Source organism: Dermochelys coriacea, chromosome 3 (assembly GCF_009764565.3).
Source record: "Dermochelys coriacea isolate rDerCor1 chromosome 3, rDerCor1.pri.v4, whole genome shotgun sequence".
In the NCBI taxonomy this organism is placed as follows: Eukaryota; Metazoa; Chordata; order Testudines; family Dermochelyidae; genus Dermochelys; species Dermochelys coriacea.
The window spans coordinates 116578705-116603526 of NC_050070.1; the positions used below are offsets into that span (position 1 = coordinate 116578705).

The window sequence follows — 24822 nt, forward strand, 5'->3', positions numbered from 1 at the left end:
CATATAAATTCATCCACATGTTCTACTTTAAAATAAGAGCTGTGTTCTAGATCTAGACAACATTTGAGGTGTCCCCTTTTTAGTAACATTTTAAGGATGTTTGAGGCATTTTTGGAATCAGTAAAAGTCATCAAACCTCATTTGATTTATCAAGGTAGAAAATATGGCATATTGCTAGATTCTCTTATGGTGTGGATTTACCAGTAAATAATTTGATTGAACCAATGTTACTTGACATGATTTAGGGGCTTAAGTATAGCTTTAAAGCCAGATTTCTGATCTCTTCTCTTAAACTTCTTCACCTTGCTTTCTGGTTCTAGGATCTTAAAACTATAGGATTTCTATATCAAATCAGACCATTGGTCCATCTGTTCCAGTATCCTGCTTCTGTCACTAGACAGTGCCTGATGTTTTCAGAAGAAAAGTCTCTCTTGCAGTGGATGCAATAGCAGCATACTATCCTTGTGAAAACAGTAGTGATAATTGTAAGTTATGAGTAGTTGTGAGTAACCATCAACAACAATGCACAACCATTCTGTACTAAAACGTTGAACGATATTTGATCTGACGTGTTATTGTTTGTTCTGGTTGTTTATTAATTGTTCTAGACACTTGTTTCTGTTATCTTCATTTTTGCTAGGATAACAATAGATTTATTTTGTTTGGTAAATTGCAAAAAAAATTGTTTTGATAGGGGAGGAAAAACTACCTTGTAACAATGGACTGTTTGTTATCCAGTCTTCAACATGGCCTTACAGAGCATTCTTTAGAACAGTGGTTCTCAAAGCCGGTCTGCCGCTTGTTCAGGGAAAGCCACTGGTGGGCCAGACGAGTTTGTTTACCTGCTACTTTCGCAGGTTCGGCCGATCGCGTCTCCCACTGGCTATGGTTCGCTGCCCCAGGCCAATGGGGGCTGCGGGAAGAGGCCCGGGCCAAGGGAGGCATGGACCAGCTTTGAGAACCACTGCTTTAGAAGTAATTTTTTTCCATCAACAGTCTTGATAAATTCAGCAAGCATATTAAGAATTTGTCCTTTTGTGCACCAGTTCATTACATTTATATTTATTGGTTAAATGCCTGTTTAGTAGTAACAAAAATCTCAACAAGGTAAAACCTGCACTTGTTCTTTTTTTTTTTTTAAATTTCCATGTCCTTCTGTCCTTGCAGAATTTTCACTGTAATCTGACTTACATTTCTCAGTCTAACCATAAGGATTTTTCTAATCCCTCCTTCACAAAAAAACAAGAGTCTGCAGGTGTTGATACCATTCAGTCTTTATGCCACTCATTGAAGTATATATTATACACCTTTTGTTGTGATTTTATAGGCCTACTTGCTCCAAAATATTTAATTAGATGGATTTTAACATCACTCTGTGGAACCTCTCCAATGGAATGGATCTCCACCTTTTCTGCTGTTCATTCACTTGTGTCAGGGATGGCCAACCTGAGCCTGAGAAGGAGCCAGAATTTACCAATGTACATTGCCAAAGAGCCACAGTAATATGTCAGCAGCCCCCCATCAGTTCATCCCCACTCCCAGCACCTCTCGCCCACCAGCAACCCCCCCGATCAGTGCCTCCCCCTCCCTCCCCACACTTCCTGATCAACTGTTTCATGGCGTGCAGAAGCTCAGGGGGGTGGGAAGGAGGGAAGAGTGAGGGCATGGCAGGCTCAGAGGAAGGGGTGGAGTGGGGGCAGGGCCCATGGCATAGCCAGGGGTTGAGCAGTGAGCACCCCGGGGCACACTGGAAAGTTGGTGCCTGTAGCTCCAGCTCTGGAGTCAGTGCCTATATGTAAGGGGACTGTTGCCCCCTTACTAACATTCAGTGGGGGGGGGGTTAGTTGCTAGCTCCCAATACTAAAAAGGGGAAAGGGTCAATGGGGAATCAGGACCATGAGACTGACAGTCCCCAGGAACAATGGGGAGAGGCCAATCCTCCAGGTTAGCCTGAATGACAGGGTGAGCAGGCTAATGAGGGAGTCTGGAGGCCAGGGAGGTCCCGTCCTCCATGTGAACTGGATTTGCCTGGGTCAGACAGAGTGGGGCCCAAGCTAAGCTGGGGAGCAGAGCTGTGCCAGATCCAGAGGGACCAGAAAAGCAGCCCAGAGAGAGCAGACCCTGTCCTGGGAGCAGAGTTGCAGCCCCAAAGCCAGAGGCATAGCCCAGAGAGAGCAGACTTGCCCTGGGAGCAGAGCTGCAGCAACCAGAGCCTGAGGGGCCAGAAGAGCAGCCCAGGAAGCAGGTCAGTGCTGGGAGCAGAGTCACAGAAGCAGCCTGCAGAGCAGACCTGTCCTGGGAGCAGAGCTGCAGCAACCAGAGCCAGAGGGGCCAAAGAAGCAGCCCAGGGAGCTGCAGGCAGAGCAGCAGTGCAGAGACAGAGTGGTGCAGCTGGGGCTGGAGCAGTCTGGAGCTGGGTGCGGTTATCAACTGGGGAGAGCGAGGGGGACCCTGGGCAGCGGGCCCCGCACAGGGAGACCCCTCAGCCAAGAGGGTCTGAAGGCCAGGCTTGGATCGTAACCCTGACAGGGCCGGGGCGACACTGGGAAGAAGGGTCCTACCACTTAGAGCCTGAGAGCGTGTGGCCACCACCAGAGCAAGTGTCCAACCCACAGCATCCCTACAGCACAACCAGGGCCTGAGAAGAAGGCCTGGGACTTACAAGGAACAGACTGTGAACAGCCTTGACATTCCAGAGACACAGTTTGTGATGTTCCCTGCCACAGAGCGGGTTGATGTGTTTCCTTTAACCTTTCCCATTATTCCTTATTCTTTTTAAAATTAATTGTTGAATTAAATAACTTGCATTTACTTTAACTTGTATGTAATGGGCAGTAGGTCAGAGAAGTGCCCATTGCAGAGAGAATACTCTGGAGTGAGGACACCCTAGCCCCTGTCCTAGGTGACCACAGCAGGTCTGGGGGTCGAGCCCTCCCAAGAATCCTGGGCCCAGCCTAGTTGGGGTTACAAGGACTCTGCCAGACAGGAGAGTGGAAGGGGAGTCCTCAAGGGCAGGGAGGCCACTGGGTAAAGGAAGTGGGAGTGAGGACTCAGATCCTTTCGCTAGCCCACTTCACCGGGGTAGTGCAGAAGCCAGGAAAGTTCCCCACAAGAGCGGGACTATTCCCCTCGCTTACATATTGTGAGGGGCAAGCCAGATGGCTATGGAAGAGTAGTGGGAGATAGATATATTAGTTCCAGGCTAAACAAATCCCTGGTACCAGGATAAGTGAAATGGCAGCTGCTCCAGGTCAATTAAGACACCTGGGGCCAATTAAGAACTTTCCAGAAGGCAGAGAGAAGGCTAGGTTGATTGGGACACCTGAAGCCAATCAGGGGCTGGCTGAAACTAGTTAAAAGCCTCCCAGTTAGTCAGGTGGGTGTGCATGTCAGGAGCTGTGGGAAGAAGTTACGCGGTTGGAGAGGCTGAGTAGTACACACCATATCAGGTACAAGGAAGGAGGCCCTGAGGTAAGGGTGAAGCAGAACTTGAGGAACTGAGGGCCTCTGTGGGGGAAGTAGCCCAGGGAATTGTACATGTCATGTTTCTAAAAGGTCAGCTACCATAGCTGATACTATTAGGATCCCTGGGCTGGAGCCCAGAGTAGAGGGTGGGCCCGGGCTTCCCCCCTTCCCCACCGTTGCTCCTGATTAATCACTGAGACTGGGAGACAACAGAGACTATGCAAGGAAGGATAACTTCTCCTCACCTCCCTCGCTGGCTTATGATGAAAATGGCTCAGTAGATTGTGACCCTTGTCTTTAGAGAAAGAAGGGTTACGTGGAGGGTCACTGTGAGCCTCTGAGGCTAGCAAAATCTGCCAGGAAACGCGGGACCCATGGAGGCAAGGACAGAGCTTTGTCACAATGTACAAGGAGCTGCATATTAACTTCTGAAGAGCCGCAATTGGCTCTGGAGCCACAGGTTGGCCATCCCTGACTTGTGTTCTCTGTAGGTCTAAAGAACTTCCTCTGATTTGCATTATGCTCAGTGATAATTGTCATTCCCAGTGGTTATTATTTTTCAGAACTCATTCTTCTGCCTTTATGTTCCAGCAGTACATCGAACTATTTTTGTTTTGCTTCTATCTGGAGTTGTCTGTGAATGAACTTGAGAGCCTTGCGTACGTTCTGGAAGTCCTTTCAACTGAAGTTTGAACTCTGCATACAATAACTGGTGATCTGAGTCAATATAGACACATGGCAAAATTTTACAGAATTCTGATTTTTTCCTCTTCTTCTGAATAGCAAAATTATGTTAGTTTCTGTGGAACTGATCAAGAGACAACTACTGTATCTTATTCCATGGTACTGTACTGAAATATTAGCAATATTTAATTTTCTGAAGATGATAAAGCATTTTACATAGGAGGGTATCACAGGTGGGTAGAAGGAGCTGCAAATAGGGACACAGGATATTAATAAAGGCTTCTGCCGTATGGTATTTTAAATATTTATTATATGTACAACATGCCCTTTCTTTTGTTTAGTATTCATATGAACGCAGCTATGGAGAAGCAGTGGCATTCATATGAATACCAAATGTAATAAAATATAATGTGATTTACATTGCATCTGTTCAGTGGAAATGTGCCTTTAGAGCAGGGGACTAGTGCTTCTAGCTTTATTCCTGGCTCAGCCAGTGACTCATTGTTTGACCTAGGGCAAGCCACTTATCCTCTGTGTCTCAGTTTATCCGTTTGTAAAACAACTATCGTGATCATTACCTGTCACTCTGGAGTGCTGTGAGGCTTGCTTAATCAACCTTTATAAAACATTCATTCTTGGCTTAAAGATATGATACAATTGCACATTATTAATTTTATTATTTTTCTCCCTCTTTACAGCATTATAACTGCCCATGATCAGCAGTACATCGCTCTTTGGGACAATGTTTCTTATTTTTCCCAGGTGATTCAAACACTGTTTCATCATGCTGTTAGACATATGTCTTAGGGAATGATCAAGTTGGCCCCAGTGTCCAAGTTTCTCTATGGAAAAACAGAATTATATTGTACTACATTCTAGTACAATGTAGAAATATACTTGTTAGGAAACAGAGTTAAGAAATAGAATTTATTCCAGTCTACCCATATATACACCTTTACCCCAATATAACGCGGTCCTTGGGAGCCAAAAAATTTTACCGCATTATAGGTGAAACCGTGTTATATCGAACTTGCTTTGGCCTTGAGAATTTCCGTTATTAATAGTCACTTCCTGCCCCCTGACTGACCGCTCAGAACCCTCGATCCATCCAACCCCCCTGCTCCTTGTCTCCTTACGACCCCCTCCAGAGAACCCCCATCTGTAATCACCCCCAGGACCCCACCTCCTACCCAACCCCCCCTGCTCCCTGTCCCCTGACTGCCCTGACCTCTATCCATACCCCCACCCCCTGACAGGCCCTCTGGGACTCTCACAACCCTGTCCCCTGACTGCCCCCCCAAGACCCTCCGTCCCAACCCCTCGGCCCCAGCCCAGCACCCTTAACACTCCGCTCAGAGCAGCGTGTCAGAGCCAGACACGCTGATCCGCCGGAGTGCGCCGCCCCGCCCCCCAGCGCATTGCTTTATCGCGTTTATCTGAATTCGTGTTATATCAGGTTGCGTTATGTCGGGGTAGAGGTGTATTCCTATGGAAGTATTCCTCAATTATTTTGAAAGGGTCACTGCTAATCAAATTCTGAAAGATTACAGTACTGACACTTGAGTGAGACCTCTCTTGCCTCCTAAGCCTCTCCTCCCCCCACAATGGACTGGGTGGCTTTGTGATGGCTTGCCTCAGTTTCCCCTCTTCGGGGCTCCTTAACAGACATTTTGTCCAATAATGCTGCTCCTCCTTGGATCTAATTTATTGACATAAAACTCAGTCCTGTGACTTCCCTTTTCCTCTGGACTCTGCTCTCTGCAGCTCTTCCCTTCTTTGACTAGCCATTCTCAGCCCTACCTGGCTGTAGTCTTTTTTTTTTTTATCTGCTCCCCTGGAGATTGCTCCCTCTGGCTTCCAGGCCCAAACTTTTCCTGTGGTCATGGGCCTTCTGCTTTCTGCAGTCTCTGCCACAGCTTTCTGTTTCCAGTTCCCTTCTGGCTCTTTATAAGACTAGATGCCATCTATTGGGCTCATCAAGAGGCTGTTAGTGAGGCACAGCTGGTTTGCACCAGTTTCCTCTAAAAAACCGCAATCTACCTTTTGCCCCAGGATGGCTCAATTTCCCAATTAACTATCTCATTTCAGCATATATTTCAAATTGCAGGGTTCATTTATTTAAATCCCAGATGCATCTGATGAAGTGAGCTGTAGCTCATGCTCAAATAAATTTGTTAGTCTCTATGGTGCCACAAGTACTCCTTTTCTTTTTCTGAAATAAAAGGTGATTCTAGTCCTGAATGGATCAGCATTCTGTATGAGAAAGCAAGCAGCACATAATGACATTATCTTGTCAGTAGCTGCTAAAAGATGTACAATGGTAGAATTCCAGAAATGTTCAAAATGTTCTTTTTGTGGCATCTGCTTTCAGTATTTCATTAGAATTTTGATCATGTGATCCACCCTTTCAAATAAACCGCCAGTCTGACTCCTTGCCTATTGACTCCGAGTTGTTTAAACTTCGCTATCTATGCATATTTGATGTTCTTCAAATGGCTCTTATGACTAGAACTTTTAATTATATGAACTACTTGGGCAACGTCAAATGTTTTATTTGCTGCCCCCTTCGGTCCTGCACCAAGTACAATTTGTCCTCACTAGAGGAGTGAAGCTTCCAACCCCATTTGTAATATTAATCAGATAGTTTCTTTAGGTTTTGATATGAATATGGTTCATAAAACGTTATCTTAGTTCAGCTTTGAGTTGTGCAGGGAAGTTCCATTGTCTGGCTATAGCCAAAGTTTTCATTCTCACCTGTGAGCTGTCAAATTCAATAACTAGGTAAAAGAGAGAAGAAAAAGCAAATCAAACTTTATTATAAAACAGGACAAGGCAAACTGCAGACTTTTTTAGAACTTCAAAAGTCTGTCCAGGCATTATAAAGCAATATTTTTTTTCCATAATCATAACATAAATTACCCCTCTATCATCTTCTCTTTTTCTGCCAATTTACTCAAGTTATTTTTAAAATATCACAATGATTTGTTGCACTTTTGTCTGAGATGACATTCTAATCAGTTTTTCAGCTGTGGTGAAGGATGAGTAGGGTTCCTAGGTCCCATTCAGATTGGATGCAGTTTCAGATCCTTATTCAGACTTCTCCTAAATCTTTATATTGGAAATGTGGCTAAAAAGTTAATGGGAACAAGCTTTCTCATGACACTTTCTGTGCTTCCTAATTTCCAGTTTGGAAATAATGCAACAACAGTGCTTGGTATTTTGTTATTTCACTTTCCTGTCCTGACCAAAACCAGGAAATGCAGTGGCACCTGAAAATATACGTTAAAATATACTTTATATAACTTTTTCTGAGGTTTGCATTATGAGTAAAATTTTGGGCTTTCACTTGAATTGGGAATCATCTTCAATTAGAGCTGGTTGAAAACTGGAAAAAGAGAAATTTCTAATCTTCCTGAGGAATGGGAATTCAGGTGGGAAGCTGAGCAGGTTTAAGTCAAACCCTTGGTGAAATTGGCACACTCCTACAGAATGTCTTGATTTGATTGAATTGGTATTTTCTAATAGAAAAACATTCAACTGGAAAACTTCTGGCCAGTTGTAGCTTCAATGTATGTGTGGGCGCTTACTGTTACAAATAAAAGGCAGATTTCTCCAGTTAGAATAATAGTGTTGTGTATGCCTGCAAAGGATTTTCATTCACCACAAGTTTCTTTGGTTGGTTTGAGGCTTGGCAGGTGCCAGGGTCTTCAACAGGTCTTGTTCAACAAGAGGTAGTTCACAGCAAAAGAAGCTGGAGCTTGTTAGGTGAATGATGTGTTTTCTGGGAACATGCTGCTCGTTAACTGAAGTTTTACTAGACAGGAAAATGAATACAAATGGTCAGCTGCATTCCAACTTCTAAATCTTCCCCTTATGTATTCCTCTGCACTCTTAGATTGTGACACTCCCACACAGCAGCTAAAATGCTCATGTTATTGCAGTGGATAAAGGAAATTGCTGCAATTAATTTTGCTGTCTCTTTTCTCTTTGATGTGTCCTCATGATTCCTTGGACAATTTTTCAGAGGTTGGATTCTATTCAAAACCAATTGTTTGGAAGTTGGGGAAATGAAAAGGGGAAAATAAACTGTTTTATAAAGATTATAAAAGGATTATTTTCTTGCTTGTACTTTCTGATGACAAGAAGAATATCTCTAGTTGACATTTAAATCTTACACTTGCTACATTTTAAAGCCCAGATATTTTTTTTCTGCTTTGGGTGACATATACAAGCCAATGCAGTTATTCTGAGAGAGAGAATATATATTTATATTTGGTTGGTATTGTGGACATACATACATGCAATAAGCAGGAGGAATTTTCCAAAATTCAGCCATAGGAAGATTTTAAATGGCTGCAGGTGTCTTAGTGGAAGACTGATTTTATTTTCTAATGACTAAAAAGAACGACTAGACCATGAACTCTGAGGTTATGCTTCATTTCTTGGGTACAGTACATTATGTTCTGAACAGTTTCTAATTGTAGTCTTGAAGCTGTTTTAGTCTTCAGCTGCCTGACAGTTATTTTCCACCTCCTCACCCCAGCTTTGGATTGCAAAAGAATCCACTTTTCTGTTTGTCCCATTTATTGCCATACCTGAAATGATTACTGATGGGTTCAGAGATAATCACAGTAGATATTAGACTGAAATAGGCTGTGGGATAGAAAGCTTAGTAAAGTGTCGTCTTCTTTTTGGTTTTACTATGAAGAATAATAATAAAAAATTGTATCTGTCATTTTTCTCAATTCTTTCAAAAGTTGGAACGTGATTATACTCACACACAGGTGTTAAAAACCAAACTGAAACTTAAGCTTCCAAAAAATACAGATAGTAGGTGCTCTAGTGATTTTAAAAGGGAAAAACTAGGCCCAAGTGGAGGTTCAAAATAAATAGAAATAGACAAAGGCTTAAAATAGAGGAGAATATGGAAACAGAGGTTTAAAAAGGAAAAAAAATAGAAAGAAAAAGGGATGGGGTAAAATGTTCAAAAGCACATAAGTGACTCAGTCCTATTTTCATAACCTGAGTCCTATTTTCATACCTTAACACCTAATAAATGGGACTCAGGTTGCTGAGTCACTTATGTGCTTTTGAGAATTTTACCCAAAACCAACATTTTAAAATAAGTTGGAACAACCGATTGTTCACTTTTAGACGTGTAACAGTAGAAATGAATTCAGTTCATTGACAGCTGGGGTAACTAATAATGACTTTTATCTATTTAAATGTTTTAAACGTGTGTGTGTGCGTGCATATATGTCTGTCCATCTTCCCTACTCGTCATACGTTTCTTTTCCTGTTACATTGTATATTCCTGAGTGCAGAAATGGTACTTTTTGGTTTGGTAGAGAATCAAGAATCAAGCCCTGGTCATGATTTTGGTCTCTAACTGCTACTGCAGTAGAAATAAATAAGTAGAATTTCTAAAGTTGATCATTATTTCTTGAAAGAGAAAATAAGGCAAATATAAAAAAACCTTATTGACAGACATTCAGAGAACTGTCTTATAATACCATAGCACTCTTCATCAGTAGATCTCAAAGCATTTGACAAAGGAGGATAGTATCCTTATCCCTATATATGGGAAAACCAAGGCATAGAGAGGTGAAGTGACTTGCCTACTTTGGTCACACAGGATGCTATTGGCAGAGCCAGGAATAGAATCTAGGTCTTCTGACTCCTAGTCAAATGCTCTGTCCACCAGTCTACACTTTCTCCAAAGCCTTTCATCTGCACAGCCTTCAGCATGTGTAACATGGCCATGCTCCAGGCCTGTGTCCGTATTTGAGCTTTTTTCAGAAATTCTCTGTTAGTCTAGAATCAGTGCAGCTTCACCAGTGCTAGCAAAAGTGGATGTATTAGTGTACACTGGTGTTGAGGTATGGTGTCATCCAACCTGCTCTGAGCAGATCAAAATAACCCAGTAGTAGAACACCTGTAGCTGGTCTCTGGTAGTGCTCCCACTATTGCTACACCTGTGCCAGCCCATCGGGGAATTTCTGAAAATGGTTAGTGAAGGTGCAGCCAATGAAAGGAGGAAAACTAGACGACTGTTGTTATAGGCTGATTTTTAGTTTAAAAAAGCCATTTTGACCATTGTGCATGCTGAAAAGTGTCCCTTTGAAACCTAAAGGGGACTCTTCTTAAAGTTTCAAAAAAGGACCATGAAGGACTCCATTGTAGCCAACTTCATTTTGTTCCCTTCTGAGAGAGAAGGAAGTTGAATAGCCACTTTCTTTTATAGTTGGCATATGAGTGATAAGAGAATAGTAATAGAATGAAAGGTTTTGCTCAAATAATGGTCTGTAACAACTACAAAATTAAACCCCTTATATTAACCTTAGCATTTATCAGCCTCTGATTTAGACCACTGCTGGAACACAGACTTGCCTTCTAGTAATGTCATTGGAGTTCAGTGGTTTTCAAACTTTTTTTTCGTGGACCACTTGAAAATTGCTGAGGGTCTCGGCAGACCACTTAATGATCTTTCCAAATGTTGTTTATACTGTTAGTTAACTACTGTAAAGTGCTTTGGATGAAACCGCTATCTTAAAAAAAAACCTTTAATTAATTATTATTAATTAATTATTAACCCCCAAATAATTAATGTTTTTGTTCTACAAATAAAAGCACACATCTCATATTTCAATATCAGTAGTCTTACCTTTCTAATGGGATGGATATGCCCTCTCTCCTGCGCCGTGGTAGCTCCCAAGCTGGGGCTGGGAAGGAGGTGGGGTCTCTCCCCTACTGCAGCAGCCCCCAAGCTGGGGCTGGGAAGGAGGGGGGTGGGGTCTCTCCCTCTTTCCCTTGCCGCGGCAGCCCTGAGCTGGGCCTGGGAAGGAGGGGGTCTCTCCCCCGCCACAGAGCTGAGGCTGGGGAGGAGGGCTGTATCTCCCCGGCAGCCCTGGAGTTGGGGAAAGTTGACTCGTTCGCTGGCCACTGCAGCCTTCCATGTCCAGAATTCCCCTCACCCACTGCCCCCTCCCACCTACTCCCTATTCTCACCCGAAACCCACCACCTCACCTTACATTTGTGTCTTCTCCAGGGTCCAGGCACCTAATTAGTGGAGCCACAGCTGCGCAACTCCACTAATTTGGTAGGTGGCCCTTCATTCTCTCAAGTGTGGCCGCCCAGGCACTCACCTTAGAGAGAACTATCCGCAGACCACCTGAATGGAGCTCGCGGACCACAGTTTGAGAACCTGTGATCTAATTAAATGATAAAACACATTGAATTCTCAGTGAAGCACCTGAACCCACTTGTAGCTGTACCAAACATCTACTAATCAATAAAACAAAGGCTCCCTTAAACTGGACTGAAATCTGGAGTAATTGTACAGTACTGAACATCCAGGGAGGAGGAAGGAAAGCTGCTCCTGTACCACTGAAGCCAGTGTAAATATTGCCATGGACTGTTTGTTTGTTTGTTGACTTGGGAGAAGCATCAGGCTTGTGTTGCTCTGTGGGCTGCCAAGGCCTTATCCATTTGGATTGTAAATCTGAATTTCCTAAGGAAAACAGACAACCTTAAAGGGAAAGAAAGAATAAATAGAGGAAAGAAGGTGATATATTCATCAAAATCTAGCATGAGTCCTGGATAACCATTACTGGACAACTAGATTAGGGACACAGCAGAGGCAGACAATTAAAACGTGCTAGGGACAACTGTGTATTGTTATATTTGACTGAACATCATTTTACTGATCTTTGTTATATCAAGATAATTGTTTCTTAGAGGCAAAATACAGCAGTTGTTCCTTTTACCTTTATAAATACAGTATAACAAACTTTACTGGCAAGTTGGCAGCCTTTACTAACAAATAATCTTTAAAAATAACCATTTTACATATCAGAGGGGTATCAGTGTTAGTCTGTATCCACAAAAACAACAAGGAGTCTGGTGGAGTCCAGTGGCACCTTAAAGACTAACATATTTATTTGGGCATAAGCTTTTGTGGGTAAAAAATCCACTTCTTCAGATGCATGGAGTAAAAATTACAGACTCAGGCATTATTATACTGACAAATGAAGAGAAAGGAGTTACCTTATAAATACTCCAAAAGATTTTCTTTGGGGTGGAGGGGGAAATTGGGTCAATGATTCTCAGTTACTTTGCCCATATTAATGAAGATGTTGTACAGAATAATCTGTGTGTCTTTATTTAATTCCAGCCAGGACTTTCTGCTCACATTTTAAAATCAAAAAGAAAAGCAGTACTTGTGGCACCTTAGAGACTAACAAATTTATTAGAGCATAAGCTTTCGTGAGCTACAGCTCACTTCATCGGATGCATCCGATGAAGTGAGCTGTAGCACGAAAGCTTATGCTCTAATAAATTTGTTAGTCTCTAAGGTGCCACAAGTACTGCTTTTCTTTTTGTGAATACAGACTAACACGGCTGCTACTCTGAAACCTGACATTTTAAAATCAGTTACTCCCAGCTCTCATATGGTGAAGCTTTCATCTGGTCTTTAGGAACAGTTTGGTTTCTCTTGACTTTATTTGTTCCTTTAATTGATTCACAAAGACCAGAGTGAAGGTTGAACTAGATTTCAAAGACAGTTCTACAGCTTGAAGATTTTAGAGGATTGGAGTCTGGTACCTGGGAGCCAGACATGTCTAAACCTAATCCTGGTCTGCCACTGACTCGCTTTGCAGCCCTGCACAGAGCACTTAACCTGTCTGTGCTCCATCTGTAAAATGCAGTTAATAATATTTAATGCCCTTTGAAAATATAAAGTGCTGTGTGAGTGCTAAGTATTTTTATGATGTTGTCCTGATGGAAAGCTTTAATATATTTGTACAAGATGGTCATGTTAATGCACTTTCTGGAATATTCTTTTGTTAACAAAATGAATGCATTGCCAAATGAAAGTACATTTCAGTCAAATCAGACATTGTGAAACATGCTGACAAAAGCCAGGAAATTAAGTTATGGTTGACACTTAGCCTCATGGTGACTTGCGGAGAGATTTCCCTCCCCCCTCCCCAGCCAAGGAAAAACATGAAACCTATTTTTTTTTAAATCCTACATAAAGAACAGAATATATAGGAAGATCAAGGGCCCGATCCTATTCCCATTGAAGTCAATGGGAAAACTGCTGCTGCAAGAGAACTGGGCTTTTTGGTCCCAATCATACACAGGCTTAAGTTTATGTACCTGAGTATGAGACTACACCCATGCAGAGAGTTAAGCATATACATAAGTCTTTGCAGGATCAGCTCTTTAATTAATCAGTTACTAGAAAGTAGTTTGAAAATGAGAAGCACAGTATAAATGCTAATTTACTAACCATCATTGCAGATTGAGGCATTAAACATTTAAGTGTATGCTTAACTTTATGCATTGTGGGTCAGATTCTGCCACCATTGAAGTCAATGATAAAACTTCCATTGACTTCAGTGGGTCAGGATCAGGTCTGTGTGTTGTCTCACTGAATTCTAGTGGGACAATTAAAGTAATGTACATGCATAAATGTTTCTAGGATGGAGGCCCCAGAAACAATACAGCCCTTTCATCCCCAACATTTTGAGATAATGTGAGTAAAAATAAGCCATTCCTTTAGCCTCACCCTTGTCTTAGAATCTGAGTCTGTACTTTCAGTATCTCCCTACCACCATTGATTGTTGTGTATGGATCAGCGTTCACAGTGCACTTCCCAACAGTGACCGGGCCAGGGAAGTTAATGATCCAACCAGCGGACCAAATTTGGTCACGTGCCACATGAGGCACATTGGGCATACACTAAGAAGACCACTGTTGATAACTTCAAAGCCACCACTGACTTTCAATAATAATAATTATTCTGTATGTATTTGAGTGCTGGCAGTGTATTTGATGCTGTACAACATTTACAGGAAAACCCTCTCTGTCTCAAGGCACTTGCAATTCATGGTAGAGAATATACAACATGAGGGGGAAAGCAATGTGTAAATATCAAAATTATCTAAAGCGATTGGAGCGTATCTTCTCCTGGCACATCTCCTTTTAAGAACTGAAGCTGGTTTTGTTTCTATTCTGTTCTGAATAGGTTCTTATGCCATGCTTATCAAGGGAATATCTGAGCACCTTCCAATAATGCATTAAAAAACTTCTGTTCTTGTTCTCCGCCTCTCCCCAGAGGGAGAAAGGTGTGCTGAGGCATGTCCTGTTTTGGTAGGATGGATTTATTTTTTTAAAATATGCAGGCTTTACATATGTATGTTACAGAAGGCAAGGTTAAAGAAACGTGCCTTACACTTGAGTGGAAGGTGGTGAGGTTTCCAATGGTTGTTGTTCCTACCCCCAGGCAAGGATCACTTTTCTGTTTCCATGGTTCCTGGGCCATTGCTGGCACAGCTGGTTTACTTGCCTTGCTGAAGTTGGTTCCCTCACTGGTGCTTGTGCTATGTGAATTCTTCAATGTGGACCAGTGTTTAATAGAAATCAATGCTATTTTTACCTTTTGCTCACTTTTTCTTGATAGAGGGGCTTGCTGTGAGAGTGGATCTTCACAGGATGTCGGATTCATCTAACTAGATCTATTTGAGTCTATATAATCTATCACCATTTATTCATGTTTGTGCTGGGGCTATGGTAGCTACTCATTGAGGGATGTTACCTCATAACCATCTTCCCCCTCCTCCTTCCACCATTGTGTATCTGCCTCATTTCCATAGAGCTTTGTTCCCAATGTAGATGGATGCCTTTTGTACCTGATTTTGAAGGGTTGAATTACCGTATAAAACAGTAGAAAGTAGCTTCTGTTCATGTGTAATGCTGTTTTTCAAAACTTTCAATGTTGCAAAGAACAATAGTTTGTTATAATGAATACCAAAGTATGTGAAAAATTGACCTTATCTCAGATTTCCCTGAAGTCCCTGGATGGCAGTGTCTTCTACAATGTATGGATTATAAGAGACCTCTTGTTGTTGATTTGAAGACCTTATAGAAAAAAGCCAGGAAATTCTATATTAAGTTGTCTCAGCAGGTCCTGTTGCATATCTTGGTCACAATGGGATAGGCTTTGGATAGAGGGGCAGCTTTACCATTGAATTTCCTGGGGTTTTTTTTGTTGTTTGTTAGGATTTTTTAAGTGTTAGAATAGTGAAGATGAACACAGGTTGTTTTAAGTATTTCATATTGGGCTGATTAGAAAGTTCTATTCAAAAGGAACAAAATCAAGAATTTTTGTCTCTTGTATAAAAATCCCATGTCTTGCATGGATCCTCTAAGAAAGGAGAATTTGGTTTGATACAGCAGATGATAGATGAAGTCTGAACTGTCATATGTCATTAATTTGGGGAGGGTTTGGTGCAATATTTTCATATGGATTATGGCCTGGAGCAGCAATAAGCAAGGGACAATGTCCAGCAGTCAAGTATACAAAGATTATTTTAAATTTTTCCTAATTGCTTTTCTTTTTTTTTCTTTTCTTTTTTTTATGGCCCACTGAATGGCTCTTTGATCATTAGAAATTGTGCCATTGCAGTCTAATTTACATATGAAAAGTTGCTTGTTTGCCTTATTTCACACGAGTAACTGAGGCAGCCTACAGACTGAGGACAATTTATGTACTTCCTTTTACTTCCTGGCCTTAGGTGGAGCAGGTTGGGAGATGGTGGGACAACATATTTCATCTCAGCCAGAGCAACAGAGGGTTTATCTGTCATTAGAAAGGTTGACTCCCGAGTACTTTGTTCCCTTCACTAACCAGAAATGTTGCTGCTTCTGACATTTTTCCAGGAGTTAATAGTGAACACCAGTGCCCAAGAAATTACAGTTCTAGAATCCAGTGATGTTGGAAGCCATTGATGGATGTTTATTTACTTTTGATATTAATGTTGGAATCCTAGTGGGGGAAAAACTTCTTGGCTAGTGAGTGGAAAACCCAAAGGAGCTGGATATTTAGTTCTGCTCAGTTATACACCTTTGGTCTCATATTGGTCCTTTGCCTTGCTGTGGTTTGGCAAAGAGGCCAAAAAGCTACCCTAAGTGGTAAACTACTCTGGAGGAATCCCTGGCTGGCATTCTGCTAGAGCTGGAGCATACTGCAATTTGATGTTCCCTGATGGTGTAATGGCCTATTCAGGGGGTATTGCAGGCAAGCGTAGTTTTAGTGCACCCTCTGCTACAAACTGTGTTGGGAGATGATGGAAAACTGGCCAGAAGATTCCAAAATAGTTCCTTTGTGATTACTTACCTAAGTTGCACCCACTGTTCGCTCCTCCTGCCCAAGGATTTGAACAATCCAAAACTCTTTAGGAATGCAAAACTGGCTGAAAATGTCAGAAGAGTAGGGTTTCTGAAAATATTTGTCGTATTTTCCATTTCTGTTGGGCTAGAAATAGTGAATTGTGAAATTTTTAGCTGTTCTTGGCCTGGCCAGAGCCTGGAAAGGCAGAGGCAATGAAAAATAGAAAAATTAATTAGAAGGGAAAAAAGAAGACCAAAGTTTTGGTTCAGGTTTTGGGCAAAGGTTTAGATTCTTACTTTATTCAAATCACTTTGTCTATATCTGTTCTTGACCCCTTCCCCCTCCCCCCCAAAATAACAGTGTGTTGAATAAAGAGCCTGAGTGATATGTTCTAGAAGATGGATTGATGGTTCCTGAGGATAGGAATAAAGTTTGACCTTCAGCATTACTGGATAAGTTATGGAAGAGAAAAAATAAGAACTGCAAATAATGTATTTCTTTTAACAAGAACTCAAAAGACCGTTAACGTGATATTGTATGAACAGAACGATGAGGCTAAAGGCTGGTCTTTTTAAGGTCTGCTTGAAACTTCGTATGTGAGTGTGTTTTATTTTCTTTGCTTTGCTTTGCCTTTTTCTCTCCCCCAGTGGAGTTTGAGTCTTCAGGATATTTATGTTAATGTGGCAGGCATCACCCACTTGCAATTTTTTTAACTAACATCTGTACCTTAGAGACTGTGATGATGATCCATGATATAAAAACTAAGAAAAGCAGATATATTTATAATTGCATCAGAGTATTATCTGAGGATGACTTATTAATATTGTTTCCTACTGAGAGAGAAAGTTTATACATTTCATCTGCCGAGCCTTGGTCTGTTTTTTAAGAAATGGTAGAAATTCTCTGTAATGATCCTCCTTGTGGTGCGAAAGCAATGAATGGGATTGTTTTTGCATATGTAGACTGAGAGCCTTGTTTGTATGGCTTTAGTTCGTTTTCCCCCTTCTTTATCCCCAAATAGCAGACTCTCCACAATCTTCAGAAGAAGTGAAAGATAGCTGAAAAAATTATGGAATCTTGTAATCTTATCATACTACTTTTAAGGCCTTCTGTGGAGGGCATTTAGGTTTGAAGAGCACCCATATGCTTTCAAGTCTAAACCTCTTGTACTTAGTGAGGATAACTCATCCCACTGTTTCTCTAAGGTAAATTTAGCTTTGAACTTTTCCATAGGCCACACTGGAAAAATTCCTCTACTGACCCCTTAAAAGTAAAATAAGTAAATAAATGAAAGCTCCTTCTGCATCATTTTTATAATTTTGTAATTGTGCAGATCTTTTGAAAGTTTAATACCCTTTTCTGCAACCCCCTCCAAGCAGTAATGGAGAAAGATGTTCTAGATAACATGTTGTCTGTCAGATCTTGAGGGGGTTGTAAATATAAATGATGTAAGCAAGTCAATAGTGTCTTATAATGAATGTATAGGGTCTGATCCTTCCCTGTTGAAACTGATTGGAGTTTTGCCACTGGCTTGAATAGGAGCATGGTTTTGTTTAAAACACTGAAGAAATCTGAATCCATTAGTTTTGTGGATTGGACTCTTAATAACCAGCTCTTGGCTGAATTGCTTCACATTTGTGTTTAAAATACCCTCACTGTTCATAAGCAAGATGCAGGTATCAGTAAAGGTCTAACAGAAAAGCAGAAACTCACCTGCAAGCCTGATAGTGGAGATGCGTGTTCCAACATACAAGTGATTGTTGTCCCTTAAACACACAGACAAGTGCCCTTTGTCAAGGAACTTGGAACAGTGGAAGAGTTTCTTGCATTCTCAGTTCAGCAAACACATTATTTCTCTTATTCTGAATCAAATTTAAATGAATGTGAATGCATCAGTGTAACAATAAATGAAAACCAGTTGGGCACTACATAGTGTCAAACAAAACAATTTTGTGCACAAGCATCTTCCATGAAGTCAGCTTGGGAATAAATTCTACCCCAGCCACTGAGATGATTGGGTGCCTTCCCAACTACCTTGAAATACTTTTCATGGTGACGCTTCCTCCAGTAGCAATGCTCCAAATGCTAAATAGAGAAGGTTATGAGAGTATACAGAGGTATGAACTTCCTCCCACCATGTATGGCTACTCTCTGTCTGCTTTCAGATGGTGGGACCTGAAAACTTTGATTCCACAGTCTTATTCCATTTTTTCCAGTCTGTCAGTGAAGCAATATTGTATTGCTTCCACTCCATTGCTTTGCTGCTGCTTTAACACGCTCTGTCTCCTGCTCTCTGGTATAAGGTATAACATATCAGCTGGTGTATGTGACATATACTGCCGCCTTCTACTTGATAGCGTATGGACTATGTATGTCTGTGTCAACTGGAGCCTGTGACAGCTCTATTTGCAGTCAGAACTGGGCTGATTTTATAGCTTATTATTAATTTGTCAGCAGTGGAGAGGTTTTTTAAATTTTGATTCGTTTGTTTTTTAAAGCACCAAAACGAGATATTTAGAATCTGGAAGAATTGCACTTTCAGACTTTAACAACATTAATGTAGCCAAAAATGCGATTTTACAAATGCACGCTGTACATTTTGAGTGTCAGTAATGAAAAAAAGTAATGCAGTATCCCAATCTATAGATCTGGCAAAGTGCTTTATTTAGTAAGCACTTTGTTGCTTCTTGTCTTTAAATGTCATGTAGACTTGCTGTTAGGGATAAGCAACTTTTTTCCTAATTGTCCTTTTTGGGTTTCAAAATTCAGTTCAAAATTGAATGTTATTGCTCTGACGTGGGGATGGGGGAGGAAAGGAGGAGCAAAACACAGCCAGTGGAAAAATAGAGTTAAAAATCGAGCAGAAAATAGGCAGAGTGAAAAACAAAGACAGAGCATGTGAGAAATGGATCAGAGAAAAAGAAATTCTAATGGGGAAAAAAATAAACACTCTATAAAGGGCAGTCTAGCATTGAGACATTGTTTTCTGTCACTAACTCTTAGCAGAGGCCTCCCTTTCATTTGAAAAACCATGTGGTTTGGGTTTTTTTAAAATTGAATAAAATAAGTTGAAATAACAGGCAGAAAAGGCTTACAACTCCTATTTTGAAAACCCAATAAACAGTTCACAAAACTTTAAGTTCCATGACGTTTGCTCATTTCTAGTTACTCTGTTCCTAAGCAATAACTGTGTTCCACAATAGCAATGGCTGTATTTCTGAGGTGGATGAAGTTGTTTCTTATGTTTTATTAAATGATTTGGGAACGTTTGGAATGAAAAGAGCTATGTGAGATGCTATTGTTGTTACTTAACTTATTACTCTGCTGAGTTTCAAAAAGGAAGTGGTGGCTTTGTTTGCTTTTGCTTTTAGGTTGAATCCAAATGTGAAATATGGCTCTGGCTTTACAGGAGTGCCAAAAATCTGGCATTTAAAGTACTGTAAAACTACCACAGTTTTACAGTGTAGTGGATTAGGACAATTGTAAAAAAATTCAAATTGTCTGCAGCATATTCTTTTTCTTAGAAGCATTCCATTGTGGGACAGTGTGAAACGGTAGCGATATAATTGGTTTTTAATATGCTGAATGGGAATTTGAAATAATGGTAATCAGGGGGGCAAACTGGAAAAGAAAAGTAGTGGTCCTCTTCCAAGTTATTGCTTACAACCCAAGTACCGCCAACCAGAGGCTCTAAAATGAGACACACCACTTACACTAGATCGTTTTCATAGTTTGCCCATTCTTCTTATTCCTTGCATACTCTGCATGCAGTGACGTCAGGTTATCTTTATCTGTATCTGTGTTCATTCTTGCATGCTTTGATTAGCACTGTGATAGTTAACAATGTTAATGTTTAGGCTTCAGCTCTATTGTTTTAGGCTGTCAACAAATTCAGGCAGACATCAGTGTATCAGTGCACAGTCGATGGTTGCAAAGAGAATTTTCAAAGTGGGAGAAACGTACTTTTTAAAAAAAACGAAAGCTTAGATTTTTAGACCCAAGATTCCATCCTCCAAAACAGGAGCAGCATACCAAGCTGGCTGAGCCGGCCCACTTCACCCCTGTTTGTCATATTGGAAAGGGACCTGTATATAATCAAGTTCATCAACAATTTAAGTAGGATGCAGCTCACAAACAGACCTGTTTAACACTCAACAGCATTACATACAAATCCATAGTTCAGTGCTTTGAGGGAAAGATGTGAACATATTTTTTATTTTCTATGAACCATATCTGTTCTTTCTCCTCTTTATTTTATGTACTAATTCAAAACAAACAAAACAAAACAAACGAATTTAACACAACAAAAAGTTTGAAACGTGGAGATAAATACAATGCTAGTTTCTTAGACATCTCAATGTAGTGAAGAAAGAGAGAAACCAATTCTACGCTACTGACTACATACAAAAAGAAAAGGAGTACTTGTGGCACCTTAGAGACTAACACATTTATTTGAGCATAAGCTTTCGTGAGCTACAGCTCACTTCATCAGATGCATTTGGTGGAAAATACAGAGGGGAGATTGATATACACACACAGAGAACATGAAACAATGGGTTTTATCATACACACTGTAAGGAGAGTGATCACTTAAGATGAGCCATCACCAGCAGCAGGGGGGGAGGGAGAAAAACCTTTCATGGTGACAAGCAAGGTAGGCTATTTCCAGCAGTTAACAAGAACATCTGAGGAACAGTGGGGGGGGGGAGAAATAACGTGGGGAAATAGTTTTACTTTGTGTAATGACTCATCCATTCCCAGTCTCTATTCAAGCCTAAGTTAATTGTATCCAGTTTGCAAACTAATTCCAATTCCGCAGTCTCTCATTGGAGTCTGTTTTTCAAAAACACACATTTTTAACTGTGAGGGTAATTAACCATTGGAAATTTTACCAAGGTTTGGGGAGTCTCCATCATTGGCAATTTTTAAATCAAGATTGGATGTTTTTGTGAAAGATCTGCTCTAGGAATTATTTTGGAGCAGTTCTGTGGCCTGTGTTATACAGGAGATCAGACTAGATGATCACAGTGGTTCCTTCTGGCCTTGGAATCTACGAACCTTTTAATGAAACGTATATAGATATGTTATTTTGTAAATGGTCTCTTTTTGTTCAGTTCATGTTGTTGTGTATCTTTATAACTTCCAGCATATGTTTTGTCTCATCTAGTAGGTTATATTATGCAACCAATACGTTATTTATTCCTTTGGACTGAATATAGTGCTTATGAAACAAGCCCAATTGTCAGACCTGAAAACTGAAGTCCTCTATCGGGAGTTGAAAGGCTGTGTAACTCATTAGCATATCCCCTGACTACCCAGACAATGTGCTTTATATTTTACCATTTATTTTTTTATTTCCTTACAGACATTTTCTCTATTATGTATTTTATTATTTATTTATTTGTATTGAAGTATCACTCAGAAGCCACATTCATATCAGTCTCCATCGCACCAAGTGCTGTACAAACATGTAGTAAGAGACAGACTGCAATGTCTCCGATGAAGGGACTAACTTACTACAAAAGAAAATTGTTGCATCCAGGAGCTGCAGTTATGCTTTCACAAGTACTTGCTAATATATTTGTAGCACTGTGTCAGGCAAGAGCACAGACTCAACATTTGCAAGATGCTTAGTTGCTCCAGAGCTCGTACAACATTTTTTCTACCATGAAGTTCATAATTTTCCAGGTTCTGGTGATTAGAGCCATTAACACATACTATTAGTCAGTTTTGTCTATTTGTCATATTTTCTAAATGGATGGTAAAAATGATAACTACTGTATGTAGCTATGTCAGACATGAAAACAAGGAACTAACTTATTTTTTTTTTAATTCAGACCATCTAGAACCCAGCCCCAAAGCCTTCTAACACATCCTGTTGTCTGATTTTCTAAATACTTTGGTTTACTAACAGAAATATTTAATTATTGTTTTCACACAGAGCATGGTTCTCCTGTAGCCTGTTTGTTTTTTTCAGGGTTTGTGGATTTAACACTCCATGATCAGGTACATCTACTGGAATGTGCCTGGTTAGAGATACTGATGATTGGCTTAGTCTGGCGTTCAATGGAACATCCGGGAAAACTCTTATTTGCACCTAATCTATTACTGGACAGGTTAGTCTACTTATTATTTATTTAAATGAATGTATCTCTACCACTTTTAGTCATTTTAGCCTGCAGCCATCCCACCTGATTCTGAGATCCCATCACATTTCTTAAACTAAGCAGGACTGGCCTAGTTTGTATTGAAAGAGGGACCGCTAAAGAACGCCACTAAAGGTGTTGTTGGAAGTGGTGTTGGTGATTCAATAAATGGCACTTTTAGTTGTGAGCTAGTATGGTGTTAGAAGGTCCTCTCCTGCTGCAGGTGGTTTCTTTCAAAGGAGACAGAAAACTAAGGTATTTGCCATTTGTAGTCCTTAAAGAGTCCATTGCGCTTTTGGCAAGGGTAAGGATGCTGAATCCAGTGTCCTGACCAGAAGCCATTTTGTTTATTACTTCTGCCTACTAAAAATTCTCCCCTGAAGTTTCAGCGAGTTGTATACTAGTGCTATGTGCAATTAAACGGCTGCCACTTGCCATTTCAGAGGAGACTACTTTTCCACTGTTGAGGAAAACCATATGCTAGACCTTACTCTGCTTTGTGCTAGTCTGGCTGTGCCAAGCAATCCAAAAGCTGTCTTAATTGACCACTTGAGGACTTATCCAGTATAGGGGAATACTTGGGTGGTACAGCTGCTGCAGCATCTCCTATGTTATCTTCTTCTTTATCCCAGGTGTGGAAGGCGTGTTAGATAACAGTAGCTGTGACTGGGGGTTCAGCCAACCCAGCCAACTGTGACTGCCAAATGTCTCCTTGGTGAGTGTGGGCAGCAGCATAATTAAAACAGCTCACTGGATGTTCTAATTTGTTCCACGAGTCTGAGCTGTAAAAGTGGTTTAAAGCAGGCCCAACCCTGTCCCCCTCACACACCTTTATTCTCTTGTTCTGGGCTCATCTTGGCTGGACTGGAGGGTCTGACCCAGGAATGCTATAGAAAACAAATCAGTACCCTGTCAAATCCAGTATCCTGAAACTTAGTGTCTCTTACTACATACTTCAAAGAGAGATGGAAAAACTACTATCTACTTGTACAATACAATTCTATAGAAGTGGGGAATTTCTTGTTGATTTCGGCTGGCATTAATTTCATGCACTGAAGCATGAGAATTGACACTTCTTAAAACTTATCCGAGCTAATGTACTGTAAATTCAAGTGCTTTCCTTATATTCATGAAAACAACCATGTTTCAACCCCAAAGGAATTTTTTAAGAAAGATACAAAGAGCTGAAAAAAGTGAATGAGAAGAGAAACAGACTCTCAAATGTATAATCTTATAGTCACCACAACTAAAATTAGAATATACATGTCATGTTCTGGTGAGCAGTTCAGACCAGTGAAAGGTGGTGTCACACCTTGCATTATAAACCTGAGTGCCCCAAAATGCTTCTGCTAGTTTTGGCTCTCTGCCTGGGTCACACAGACAGCCAGCACGCTCTTCATGTTCTGTGTGCTATACAGCTCTGATTCAACTACTTTGAAACCAACAGCCTGCCAGCTGTTATCACAGACACACTCTTGTCTTTACCCAACTTGGTTGATGTTAACAGCTGACCACAACACTTTCCCAGACCCATGTGTTCTGCAATGTCCAGCCCTCTTCTGCAACATTCAGATGAATAAAGAGATCAGATGGCTCTTTTAAACCGACAAAACCCAACAGCTTGCCACATTGACTGAAGTTAATATTCATTTTTACTTAACAGTGCTGTTCATTGAGATTAATAGTAAAACAAGTTAATTAATAACAAGAAAGAAGGATTTTAAGTGACCAAGTATAAGAGAGAAAGTTAGAAATGGTTGCAAGCAATGAAAAGTGAAAACATGCATCTAAATGTTGTGAAGGGGCAAGGCCAGATGGCTATAGAAAAGTAGTCGGAGATAGATATATTAGCTCCAGGCTAAACAAATCCCTGGTACCAGGATAAGTTAAATGGTACCAGGATAAGTTAAAGTCAATTAAGACACCTGGGGCCAATTAAGAACTTTCCAGAAGGCAGGGAGAACGCTAGGTTGATTGGGACATGTTTCTAAAAGGTCAGCTACCATAGCTGATACTATTCGGGTCCCTGGGCTGGAGTCCAGAGTAGAGGGCAGGCCTGGGCTCCCCTCTCTACCCCTCCCCCCCAATTAATCACTGAGACTGGGAGACAACAGAGACTGTGCCAGGGAGGATAGCTTCTCCTCACCTCCCTCGCTGGCTTATAATGAAAATGGCTCAGTAGACTATGACCCTTGTCTCTAGAGAAAGAAGGGTTATGTGGAGGGTCACAGTGAGCCTCTGAGGTTAGCGAAATCCACCAGGAAATGCAGGACCCATGACAGAGCTTTGTTACAAAGTCTAAAACTTAATTTAGCAAAGTGCAGGCTTTGTTCATATGGGTTTTCTGA

General features: G+C 40.9%; 1 protein-coding gene across 2 annotated transcripts in view; it reads left to right on the forward strand.

Moving 5' to 3' along the window:
- The window catches only part of ESR1 (estrogen receptor 1), a 180815-nt gene that overhangs the window by 125961 nt on the left and 30032 nt on the right, over window positions 1-24822 (forward strand). For both annotated transcript variants that reach the window (XM_043511211.1, XM_043511212.1), the window contains one exon: window positions 22306-22444. In XM_043511211.1, the coding sequence (XP_043367146.1) occupies window positions 22306-22444 (139 nt within the window). The remainder of the gene's footprint in view (window positions 1-22305; window positions 22445-24822) is intronic.